Source organism: Glycine soja, chromosome 12, assembly GCF_004193775.1.
Source record: "Glycine soja cultivar W05 chromosome 12, ASM419377v2, whole genome shotgun sequence".
NCBI lineage: Eukaryota > Viridiplantae > Streptophyta > Magnoliopsida > Fabales > Fabaceae > Glycine > Glycine soja.
In genome coordinates this window covers 11,623,813-11,636,663 of record NC_041013.1, presented here as the reverse complement: position 1 = coordinate 11,636,663, position 12,851 = coordinate 11,623,813, and the positions used below count along the sequence as shown (strand labels likewise).

General features: G+C 29.9%; 2 protein-coding genes across 2 annotated transcripts; both read right to left on the bottom strand.

The window, feature by feature from the left end:
• Positions 1-298: 298 nt before the first annotated feature.
• LOC114379279 (zinc finger CCCH domain-containing protein 2-like) lies at positions 299-1,721 on the bottom strand. The gene has a single exon (XM_028337912.1). It carries the CDS (start codon positions 1,661-1,663, stop codon positions 593-595), a length of 1,071 nt encoding a protein of 356 aa, XP_028193713.1. The 5' UTR covers positions 1,664-1,721; the 3' UTR covers positions 299-592.
• A 5,985-nt stretch (positions 1,722-7,706) lies between these two features.
• Positions 7,707-10,686, bottom strand: LOC114378077 (probable protein phosphatase 2C 58). The gene is made up of 5 exons (XM_028336593.1): positions 10,573-10,686; positions 9,666-9,908; positions 9,002-9,278; positions 8,505-8,659; positions 7,707-8,108 (listed from the first exon to the last, which is right to left on the bottom strand). The coding sequence occupies exons 1-5, from the start codon at positions 10,603-10,605 to the stop codon at positions 7,971-7,973; spliced, it is 846 nt and encodes a 281-aa protein (XP_028192394.1). The 5' UTR covers positions 10,606-10,686; the 3' UTR covers positions 7,707-7,970.
• Between the last annotated feature and the right edge of the window lie 2,165 nt (positions 10,687-12,851).

The following is a 12,851-nucleotide window of genomic DNA, read 5'->3' as shown; positions in this document are numbered from 1 at the left end:
GGTGAAGAGTGTGTTAAGTGTTAAAACAATACTCCATTAGCCCCCAAAATCAAGTAAAGAAATACAGCATCGCATATAATAAAATTTCTTGGAATATTATTAATAAAATTTCTTGGAATATTATCTTAAATTTGGTCACGATAAACATTGCATGCTTGCCATGTGTAACAATTTGCTTATTATTTGCTTTAGTACCAACAACACATCAGAATTACAAAATATCTAAACCTTTATTCCACGACACAGATAATGAGCTTAACGGAGCAAGAAGATAATTAATTAAAGCCAACGAAAAATCCAAAACAGAGAGAAAAATTCAACATCCCATTCCAAGAATCAGTTTCACTTTCTACAGAATCCTCGGAATAAAAGATCAAATCTAATTAATGGACATAAAAATTACAGAATTTAATTTTGACAAATCTTAAAACAAATTCAGAAAGCAATAATATTCTTAAAACAATAATAAGAAAAGAAGCCAAGGATGTAATATATGTTGCTAGCTCCAACATGTATTTACACTTGGTAAATCCTCATCACAATTCCCACCACGAACCACTTTTTGTCATCATCATCTTCAAATGCATATAATCTACATCAGCAATTCATTCACCCATGCGAGATCTGGGGAAATAACATCATCAACAACCCCACTTTCTTCTCTCAAAAATCTCCCATTTCCGTTGTTGGAAAAGCTTCCACAAGCAGTGATGGTTGGTGAAAGAGTACTGAACTGTTTTTGATTGTGATCCTCAGAAACATCAAGCCAAGAAGAAAAATTGTTGTGAGGCTTAGAAGCAGCAGACAAAAGTGAAGCCTCACCAAAATTCAAACCCTCCATGGAACACATAAGCTCAGAGAGCACATCCTTATTATATTTCACAACACCATGATGATGGTTGGTCTCAAACCTAGAAGGGGAAGAAGGAGAAGGTGGTGACAATGGAGGAGAAAAATGAGACATGCCGAACAAGGTTGAAGTTGGTGAACGAGTAGAAGAAGAGCAATGGCAAACCAAACAACAATTGTTGGTGTTGTTGTTGTTGTTATGAGGGCTCATATTGGTGCACTTTTTCTTGTTGCTATTTTCATTGGAATGCAAAACCCTGAGTTGGCGAGGGGTGTGAGCAAAGAAGCAAACTTTTCGCTTGCAATTCCTACCATCCTTGCAAGCCTCGGTTCTATACCTAGAAGGGTGTAACCAGCACTCAAACACCCCATGAGAAAACTCACATGCATCGCCACGGTCACACTGACCGCGGCGAAACTCTGGACAGACTGTTGCAGAGTAATGAAACCGGCGAGGGTCCCGACGGCGGGCCTTCTCGCCGGGATGTACAAATGGACAGTCTGTCCAGTCATGGCTCCGGCTGCGAGTACAGCGCCGGACCTTGAACTCAAACATGCGGAATTGATCGGAGGCGTAGGGGTCGCCGGAGTCATCGTCGGAGGAGTCGGTGGAGCCATTGTGGGGAAGGTACTTGTGCCGGAGGGTGTCATCGGAAAACATGTCGCCGGAGACGTCGTGGACGGCGGCGGAGCGGCGGGTGAGGAGCTTCCTTGGTGGGACTGGGATGTCTATGTCCCTCAGGGATTTCTTGAGGGAGAGAAGTTGGTGAGAGGGTTGAAGTTGGAATTTGTGTTCTGAAAAAACACTACTCATCTTTTTTTTTTTCTGTAGTAAATTAGAGAGTGAGTGAAGATTGGATATTGTTAGAGGGGAATAAGGAGTGAGTTATATAGGGTGGTTAGGTTAAGGTGTTGATGAGAGAGAGAAGATGTAGGTGATAGGGATAGCTGAATAGGATGGGCGTGGCTGCATAGCATTTGGTGTCACCATGCAAAAGAGGGTATGTGGCAGTTTGACAATTCGTTGCAGTCATCAGTTTTGGCTATGTGTAACTATGCTACAAAGTTGGTATGATGCTATATGCTATGCAAAGTTTTGGATTTTACTTTTGATTTGGGTTGTGTTGGCATCATCACACGTGGATGCATGAAGAAAATTCTAGATCATGTGTGGGGTGTACCATAAGGGGTGAGCCTTCACACAGGGAATTACTTTGATTTGACTAGATGGCCAAAAGTTAGTTTCATTTTCACATAGTTTGATTGCATTTAATTTACCTTATCCTTTTTCATGTATCCCTTTTGACTTTTAAGATATGTTTATGAAAAAATAAAATTGAAATTGATGTCCCTAGTCAAAATCTTTTATGGAATGTTTGGGGATTGCTTTCCTTTCTTGTCATTTCAAAACAAATAATAATATTACAAAGGAATAGTTACTTATGACTCTAAGGGGAAAAAAAAGTTTACTATATATATGTATTGTCAAAATATATTTTTATATTAATTAATTATAAGAATGATAGTTTTAATATAATTAATAGGCAAAAAAATATAATTAATACAAAAGTGAACAAGTTTTTTATATTAAAAATATATAAAATTTAATAAGTTTGTTATACATGATATATTTTTATTAAATAAAAAATTGATTTTTTTAAATATCACTGTATACTTATCATTTTTTAAAAATATTTGTTGAAAAATGTCTAATTTAATAAAATAAGTAACTTTTTTTTAATTAGTGCATGTTTGGTTTCAGTTTAAAATGTGATACATGAATTTTGAAGTAAATCTAATAATATATAAATTCAGTTTTGCAAATTAAAAGGAAGAGCCTATATACTTTTGCACACTTTATTTTGCTCCAAACTTATGTTTATCTCTTATTAAATTTTTTTTAAAATTTCTTATTTTAAAATTTCTTTTTTAAAAGTTTAAACAAACTGACCGAGTCTGTTTATTTAAACTTATTTATTAAATAAATATTATTTTAATAAAGTAAGTAATTTCCTGGTGTTTTTGTGTGTTTGTTTAATTTTGCTTAAAATAATCTATTGCTTTTTAAAAAAGCAAATCTTATCTATTTTAAAGAAAATTGTTTTTTTTAAAACAAATAATTGTAGAAGCAAAGCTTCATGGTGAATCAAAGGTGATTCAAAGGTGTTTTGATGATAACAATGATGATAACAAAAGATAATGACAAAGGTGATGACAAAAAGCTCAAAGATCAATTAAAGAAGAACTCAAGTGAATCAAGAACAATTCAAGAGTTCAAGATAAGAATCAAGAAGAATTCAAAACTCAAGAAAAAAGTTTAGAGTCAAGAATCAAGATTCAAGGTTCAAGATCTCAAGAACCACGATCAAGATTCAAGGCTCAAGATTCAAGAATCAAGAGAAGGCTTAATCAAGATAGGTATGACAAGTTTTTCTCAAAAATTGAGTAGCACATGATTTTTCTCAAAACATGTTTACCAAAGAGTTTTTACTCTCTGGTAATCGATTACGAGATTGTTGTAATCGATTACCAGTAGCAAAATGGTTTTGAAAAGGTTTTCAAATTGAATTTACAACGTTTCAATTAATTTCAAAAAGTTGTAATCGATTACAATGTTTTGGTAATCGATTATCAGTGCCTTTGAACATTGAAATTCAAATTCAAATGTGAAGAGTCACATCCTTTCACATAAAAGCTTTGTGTAATCGATTACCAAAAGATGTAACTCTTCAAAAGGTTTTTGACTTTTTCAAATTGGTTTTAAGTTTTTCTAAAAGTTATAATTCTTCTAAATGGTTGTCTTGACCAGAAGAGTCTATAAAAGCAAGACTTTGATTTGTTTTTCAATACACTTATTAATTCATTCTTTCAATCTTGAATACTTTTCCAATCAATCTCTTACAATCCTTTACAAGCCTTGAATCTCTTTGAACTTCTTCTTCTTCTTTGTACCAAAAGCTTTCTTAAGTTTTTTGGTTTTCCAAACCTTGAAAACTTGTGCTATTCATCTTTTCATTCTCTTCTCCCTTTGCCAAAAAAAATTCGCCAAGGACTAACCGCCTCAATTCTTTTTGTGTCTCTCTTCTCCCTTTTCCAAAAGAACAAATGACTAATCGCCTGAATTCTTTTGTGTCTCTCTTCTCCTTGTCAAAGAATTCAAAACGACACAGTCTGAGAATTCTTTTTATTCAAAACGACACTTGTCAAAGGATTAACCGCCTGCGATCTTTGTCTTAACACAGTGGAGGATACATCCTTTGTGGTACAAGTAGAGGGTACATCTACTCGGGTTTGACTGAGAACAAGAGATGATACATCTCTTGTGGATCAGTTCTAGTGAAGGGTACATCCACTAGGGTTTCAAAGAGAACAAGGGAGGGTACATCCCCTGTGGATCTTTGCTTGTAAAAGGATTTTTACAAGGTTGAAAGAAATCTCAAGGACCGCAGGTCGCTTGGGGACTGGATGTAGGCATGGGTTGTTACCGAACCAGTATAAAAACTCTTATGTGTTTGTTTCCTTCTTCCCTGCTCTTTTACTTTCCGTTGTGCATTTTAATTTTCGCTTTTACTTTCTGTTAAGTTTCTCTTCTACTCCTCATTCTATTAACAACTTAGTAAAAGTCTTAGAAGAGTAATTTTTTAATTAGTAAAGGTTTAGGAATAATTAATTCAATCCCCTTCTTAATTATTGTGAGACCACTCGATCCAACAATAATGATATTATAAAGGAATAGTTACTTATGAGTCTAAGAAAAAGAAAAATGTTTACCATCTATGTATGGTCAAAATATATTTTTTGTATTAATTAATTATAATAATGATATTTAATATAATTAATTGGTAAAAACTATAATTAATATAAAATTCAACTAGTTTTTTTATTAAAAAATATATAAAAGTCAATAAGTTTGTTATACATGATAAAACTTTATTGAATAAAAAATTTCTTTTTAAATAACACTATATACTAATTACTCTTAATTTTTTTTTTTGAAAAAAATGCCTAATTTAATAAAATAAGCAACTTTCTATTTTCTTAATTAGGGCACGTTTGAATTTTAGTTTAAAATGTGATACATGAATTCCAAAGTAAATATAATGGTATACAAACTCAGCTTTGCAGATTAAAAGGAAGGGTCCAGATACTTTTTGCACACTTTGTTTTGCTCCAAACGTCCGTTTGTAACTGAAAAACAAACATGCTCTTAGTGTATTTGTTTAAATTTCTTATACTTAAAAAATAATTTTCTATTTATTTTAAGAAGTAAATTTTATCTCTTATTAAAAAAATATTTTTTTTAAAAGTGCTTATCTTGATTTTTTTAAGTTTTAAAAAACTGATCGAGTCTGTTTATTTAAACTTATTTATTAAAAAATATTTTTTAATAAAGTAAGTAATTTTATGTGTTTTGGTGTGTTTGTTTAATTTTTCTTAAAAATAATCTTTTTTTTAAAAAAAAAGCAAATCTTATCTATTTTAAAGAAAATTGTGTTTTTTGGAAAACACTTTTTTTTTATTTTAAGCAAACTGTCCCATTATCTTCTTTACAAAATAATAAGGATGGTTTAATAAAGATATTTATCTTAATTGGTTGAGTAACTATTCTCACATAATAAAAAATAATAAGAATGGTTTAAGTTTAAGAAGGGAAGTAATTGAACCTTTATAATAGGAATTTCAAAATATAAGAATTATACTGGCTACGCTGTTCTGTAACTCAATTCTAGTAATAACTGAAAATCAGGTGTGCAATGACAATCTTTACTAAATTAAAAATAGGATATCATTATGCCTCACAAGTATGGCACACACATGGCTATGCTTTCTTTTATGACAGAAGTTAATAGTATGTCATCAAAATAAGGTATTGAAGCAGAATCTTGTTCAGTAAAATCTTATACTTTTTCAACAAAATCTTGTCACAAGTTTTTTTTCTATACATTCAGAGAAAAAATTTAATAAAAGAAATTAGGATAAGGGTTATCTCTTAATTCCATACTGCTAACGAAATCTTAACAATTAGTTATACTGAATAGGGAAAAAGAAACCATGTTATATTAAAATAAGAAAAATAGTGATTATGTTATTTAAAAATTGACTACTTATTTAATTATTCCTCAATATATAGTGAGGTCATATGAAGCATATGAAAGACCCAAACTTACCATACGTAGAAGAAGTTAATTCTATGACTCATACGGATAATTATTAATCCATATAATCATATGAAAGGATAATCTATATGTTTTTATTAAAAAAATTTATCGTATATTTATAAATAATACATGTACACCATCAAAGATAACAAATGATTGGAAAAAGAGACTAAGGGAAACTAATAGAAGCAAGTAACACTAGTGATTAAAGTTTTACAAAAAAAAATAAAAATATAGACATTTTAGAAATGAAAAACATAACATGCTATTTATGGGTATTTTTGACATGTTAAAAAGTGCTGGAAATACCAATAAAAATGATAGTATCCCAAATAGTTGCCAATCATTTTGCCATTGTGCCAGACCCATGTTGACATAACCCCATTTGTAAATATGGTTAATTTTTGCATGTCTTAGTTCTTAAAAAATAATTATTAAATTTGATATCATCATTTTTTTTAACTATCTTTATAACTATTTACCGATAACAGTAACATACATGTAAACATACCACATTAGTGATCTCTTCGAGATTACATATAGCATGACATGTTTAGATGCATATACCATGTCATCGTTAACTTTTTTAATGGGATTTCTCTTTCAATTATTTTTTTATCATCAGATTCAAACTCAAAGATTTACTTAAAAAATTTAAGTCAAGTTTTACTTATAACTACAATATAATAATAAACCTTATCTTACTCAACCCAACTTTTTTCACATCACACATTTTATTTTTAAAATTGATATTCTTCTTGATTTCAGCTATTTAATTAATTTTCTTAAACTAATATGCCATAAGCTAAAAATTAAAATTTATTGATGAAATATATATTTGTTTACTAATTTTAGTACTACAGATACATATTAAGGGTGAGCTACGATCGACTTTTGTTATTGAATATTGGTATAATTGCCAAGTTTAGTATTGGACTAAATTTTTTTAGTTCAGTGGTCAAAATAAATAAAAATGGCTTATAGTATGAATTATTTAATACAAAATGATAAAATAACACGTTACTTTGCATTATGTAGACCTATACTGATTCACCAAAAAATATAATCTATAACTATACTGGTCAAAATAAAAAAACTAAAATAAAGATATGATATAAATAAACGAGTGATACCAATAAAAGATGGAAAATAAATCCGTCAACATATGTTCCCCGAGCGAGAGGGACTTATATTCCTTGATTATTTTTTATTCAATCCCAAAAGTCTATGTATATGAGAAAAAAACGTAATATTAAAATAAAAATATTTTTAGACACTTAAAGTGACACTTGGTAAGAGAAATTAAAGGAAGAAATATGTGTGTGTGATAGGATATAATAAGAAAAAAGTAGAATTAATTATGTAGTTAAAAATTGAAGTATTTAAAAATGATTATTTGCTTAAATATGTTTTTGGTATGTGTAAGTTATTATTTTTTATTTTTAATATTTGTAGGTTTATTTTTTTAATTTTAGCTTTTGATAGTTAACGTTTTTCCAATTTTGGTTCCTTAAGTTTTTATTTTTATTTTTAGTTTCTATAATTTTCTGTTTTTTCAATTTTAATCTTTTTAAAATTTTAATTTTTTAAAAAAAACACAAATTTATAGGAACTAAAAATATAAAAAAATATCTTACAGAAAACAAAAATAAAAAAAATAAACTTACATGAAAAAAAAAAACTAAAAAAGCTCTGACATACTGGAAAAAACACATTAAAGCCATGATTATTCTATTTAATTCTCTCATCTACCATTCAACAGGTGAGAAGATACACTTATACATGGAAATTGTGGCGGTAACAACTACTCATTAAGATGCAAACAGTTTAAAAAAAAAATCTCTTGAAAAAGCAAAAGTTATTATTGAATCATTTATACATGCAATCAGTGCTAGCTAAATGTCCAGCAGGGCCTTCATTCTTGGGTTTCGGAAAGGATTCCTGTGCTTAACCAAAAACATGTCATTGGAACCTCACAACTATGCAAGATATGTCATCCTTACTTTTCTTGCAAACTGCCTCTTCAATCAATTGCTTTGCTGCAGCTTGAGCATCCTTTATTTGTCTAATAGATTCCACTGCTTCTTCGTTTGACATAACCTGAAAACATCATGGGAAAAAAATTCTTAGTTATATGGGGATTACTAAATAAAAGTAGAAAATGCAAAAATCCATCATGGAGATTTGATAAATTGCTATATTCCCCACCCTCCCTACTAGTTTTATATTTAGTAGTGTCTCCTAGATTTATTAAGGTAGTGTTCGATTAAGTTTACTTTGAGCTTCTCTTCTCTTCTCTGTAAAAGAAGTTATTAGGCCAAATAAAACTTTAAGAAAAGAAAATTTTAAAACAAAAACCCTTTTTCAGGGAAAATGCTAACAAGGGTTTTTAAGACACTAATACAGCACACCATGATTTCCAATGAAATCCGATTATGATCGATTTCCCATAAAAACTTATTTATAAACAAAGAATTTTTTTCAAAAGAAGTTAACCTTCCATATTCCATCACTAGCCAGAATAAGAAACTCTGTATGTTGATCTACTTCCTGTACAATCACATCAGGTTCTGAACTAAGATGCATCTTCAGGCTCCTGTCACCAAAAGCCCTTGCTACTGCCAGCTGTCCATCTACTCGAGGGACATCTCCTGCAGGAATCAGAAATTCAGATTGCCAACTTTTCATCATAATTTCTAATGCAATTCTATTTGAAACCAAAATGAATGTATAGATTATAGCATACTTGCAAAGCAAGTTTTTCTAAGAGTTGTAGAAACTCTGAAAATCAAATGATTCTCAAGACTAAAGGAACATTTGGAAGAGCATATTTAAACTTATCAAAATGACATGTAAACTTCACAGGAAAACTAAGAAATAAGTGACCATTTAAGGAGAGTTTATTGAAAAAGTGCTTAAATATGTTGTTTGCACAGATGAAAATATGTTGTTTATAAAAAACTGTGTTATAACAACATCAAAAAGCTATCTACCTGGAATGTTTGATACAAAACCCCCACGCCTCTCAATCGATTTTTTTTCCTTGCTTGGTTCATGATCCACTGATAGTTGTCTTGCCTTTCCATTCTCACAGATAATAGCTCTTGAGTCACCAACATTTGCTACTACAAGCTTCTGACCATCAATAAGTATTGCAGTCACAGCTGTTGACCCTCCTCGCCCCAACACAAGTTCTTGTTCCAATATTTTCTCATCTGTTTCAACGTATGCTTTTTTCACTGCGCTTTCTGTCTCAGTCCAAAAGTCATGCTGCTTGCACCAAACATAAAAATGAGTCAAAGAAGAATCACTTGAAGCCGGTTTAGAAGAAGTGTATCATTATTAGATGGTGTGAAAAGCGTTACTTATCAAACAGTGGGGAGGTCTACCAAATAAGTATTTGACAACACTTAGATACAGATCCTTAGATTCTGTTAGTGTTGTTCTCTTATCAAAATTGAAGTTTCACCTCAGTAATATGCGTATGCGTAATAAAGATATGCATTTGCGGATTATTATGCTGAAACTTCAATTCTGATCGAAGACAAGGCCAACATGGCAACATCTAAAGAAGTGTATCTCAATTTTGTCCATTACAATTTTCATGAAAATGGGACCAAACACGAAATTATATATGAAATATGAAAGTAACCTTACCTGTTGCAAGATGTTTTGGAAAAGGTGGTTCTGCAAATAGCTTGCTACATCATGGCCTAAGTGGCCATCAAATATTGCAAACAAGCCTAATTCTCTGTCCTTTTCTTGCTTAAATTCTGAAACTAAATAATCTTCCATAGGATGCGCTGATTTGCCCTTCATCAAGTGAAAGCCATGTGTAATGTGTTTTGATATTTTGCCTTTTCCATTCCCTGTGTCTGGTGTTCCAAACCCTGCTTTCACCTAGACACATGATGATCAAAGTAAATCTTCGGAAGCTTGACCTTGAAACTAACTAATAACATGTTTGAAAACGATTTTTTCTTGAAAATAAATAAAAATAAAAATGTAGAGTTCTAATTTTAATTAAAATGGAAAGTAATTGAACTGCCATATTGTACACTGTCATGTCAAGCATTTGAGCTAGAATACGAATCAGAAACAAAGTTAATGGTTTGTTTCCCAATTGAAAACTCAGCACACCAATATCTTAATACGAGCACAGGAAAATGGTCTGCAATTATCAGTTTTAGATGCTACTAAGCGCACTCCAAATGAATTTCCACATATTTGTGCAATGCGTTGTAAATTTTCCAATCTACCTTATCGCATAAAATCTTTGTAAATTGTATATATACTTTCTAAGCAAGAAAAAAGACATTGAAAAAAAATCATAGCATATCAAGCACTGTTCAGAAAACTAGTTGAAAGAACAAACAAGTTGTATTTTCTTGCATCCAAATCAAGAAACCTCAAGATAACTCCATAATATTGCAAGAAGTTGCATATGCAAAACTTACCGATGAATAAACTAAACTAGATTAGTTCACAAACATGTAAATTAATTTGGCATGCTAGATTAATTTGCATAAAAGAATTCAGGTTTTTGTTTTCTTTTTCTACTTACCTTCATCATATGGAGGATTTCTCTGCCAGTCATGATGCTACAATGCCAGAAAAAAGTTTTGTTGTGTGAAGAGTTGTTCAATGTTCAGAAATTTAAGATTTTACTTAGAGAGACAGAGAAAATGAGGATATGGGGTATAAATAAGGGAACTTTGACTTTTGAGCACGTGACTTGCCCGCAACTTTTTTCTTGTAGCCCACGTTCTTTGACAACAACGCGTTCTTGCCGACGTGATCTTTCTTTTCTTCAAGTTGTTCCTATCTCTTCTGTTTCACATCATTTACCAATGTTCCTAGTATCAACTTGATCTTTGTTCCCATTTGTTCAATGGAAAAATAAAGATTCATGACAAACAAGGAAGGAAAATATGTGTCATCATATGTTTTACTAAGTCATATGAAGTAACAATTAAGGTTGATAATAAGAGAATAAGATCAACTTTAATTGGTACATATTATTAAACATGTAAATTAATTCACACGATATTATTCTTACTTAATCATTTTTAATTATTTCAAGTTCTGGAAATATATAATGAATATTCAAAATTTATCTCACTCAAACAAATATATATTGTTTTTTGAAAGATATTTGTATTTTATATATATAAAAAAAACTTCAATTTTTTATGTGATAATATTTGCCATGAGGTTAAATACATTTTCTTTTTAGTTTTGATTTAAGGAAACTAAAATGATACATACATTGTGATGAATATGTACAGAGAAGGGAACTGTTGGGTAGGTGAGAGAGAATTTTATATTGAGAAAGGGGAAATTTTTATTGAATTATTACCCAGAGGTGGTTGTAACTTGCATCATGGAATCATGCATGATTGATATGAATTGCAATTGAGTCAATCAAGAGCAGCCACATGGTTCGGAATGGATCAAAATGGTGATTTTAATAAATAAATAAAAAATCACTGCTCAGTGATTGATAAGGTAGATTGATTCTATTATAAGATTGTTTGTTATGAGGCCACGTTTCGCAACTTTATTATATTGACACGTTCCCACTCATTAAACTAAAGTCGAGGTGCAGACTGAAGGAAATCAATAGATTTTAAATATTAATTTTATTTATTAATATTTTATTTTAACATAATGGAACAAGCAAATAAAATACTAAAATATAAGAAAAATAATTGACATTATTAAAATTGCTCCACTTCTCATCAAATTTTGTATAAAGGAATGATAAAATACTCTTATCAAATATTTTTATTATAACGATAATATTTAAGATCATTTTAGAAACTCTAACTATCTGTTTGTTTTTTTTATGAAAATAAAGAAAAGAAAATTAGAAATGAGAGAGACAAGACAGAAATATCAAAATTCCATGATATGTTTGGGAGGTGAAATAAGAAAAAAATATAATTTTTTTGTGACACCTAAAATAAATTGCCTCCCATTGGCATGATATGAGAGGAGATGATCTCTCTCATTTTTAATTTCTATTTTAATTTCTTAAAATATTAAATATTTATATAACAAAAATTAAAAAGATAATAAATAAATTTATGTTAAGAAAAAATAATGAAATAAAATATTTTTTTGGGAAGGGTTAATTTATTTTAATTAATATAAAATATTTTTCATACAATTTATTTATTTCTTCCACGACCTTTTTTGCTCATCCAAACAAGGCAAGAAAATTATGTATTTTTATTTCTATTCATTCACACAACACATTTTCTACTTTATTTCTCTGCTGTTTCTATCTTTTTTTTTTCATATTCATTTCCTCTCTACTTCACTTATAATCCAAATACTCCATAAAAGATAAAAGAAATTTTTTTCTATAATTTCTCAAATATTAAAATTAAAAAGGCAAAATTTAATTATCTTAGTTTTTTTTATATAATTTACCTAAATCAATGGGGTTTCAATGATTGAGTAGGATGTTTAAGTTATAAATCCTATTTCTTTGATTTCTATGTATAATTTTTTTTAATTAACGTTAAACATTAATTTTCTATTATGCTATTTTTTCAATTTTAAAAAAATATAAAAATAAATTTCAAATAAAATTAGTATAAATTTAATAAATTATTTTAAAAAAATATTAACTCAAAATGAATTCGATCCAACGTGCAACCCCTGCATCTTTTTATATTACTCAAATTGACTTCAGTGGCCACCCTCAATGCGCAGTATCTAGAAATGGTAAAATATATCTGGATCCAATGGTTATCCATAAGATATCAAGCGAAAAATTAATTTTTCATTTACTTATTATTATTAACCTTACACGAACATGAGTTACAGGTGTAG

Bases quoted from the DNA above. Each gene is read 5' to 3' on its own strand.
- LOC114378077 (XM_028336593.1), bottom strand. From the start codon at position 10,605: ATGACTGGCAGAGAAATCCTCCATATGATGAAG. The intron at 9,279-9,665 runs GTAAGGTTACTT...TGGTGCAAGCAG, and splicing joins TCCAAAACATCTTGCAACAG to CATGACTTTTGGACTGAGAC. The intron at 8,660-9,001 runs GTAGATAGCTTT...TGATTCCTGCAG, and splicing joins TTTTGTATCAAACATTCCAG to GAGATGTCCCTCGAGTAGAT.
- LOC114379279 (XM_028337912.1), bottom strand. From the start codon at position 1,663: ATGAGTAGTGTTTTTTCAGAACACAAATTCCAACTTCAACCCTCTCAC.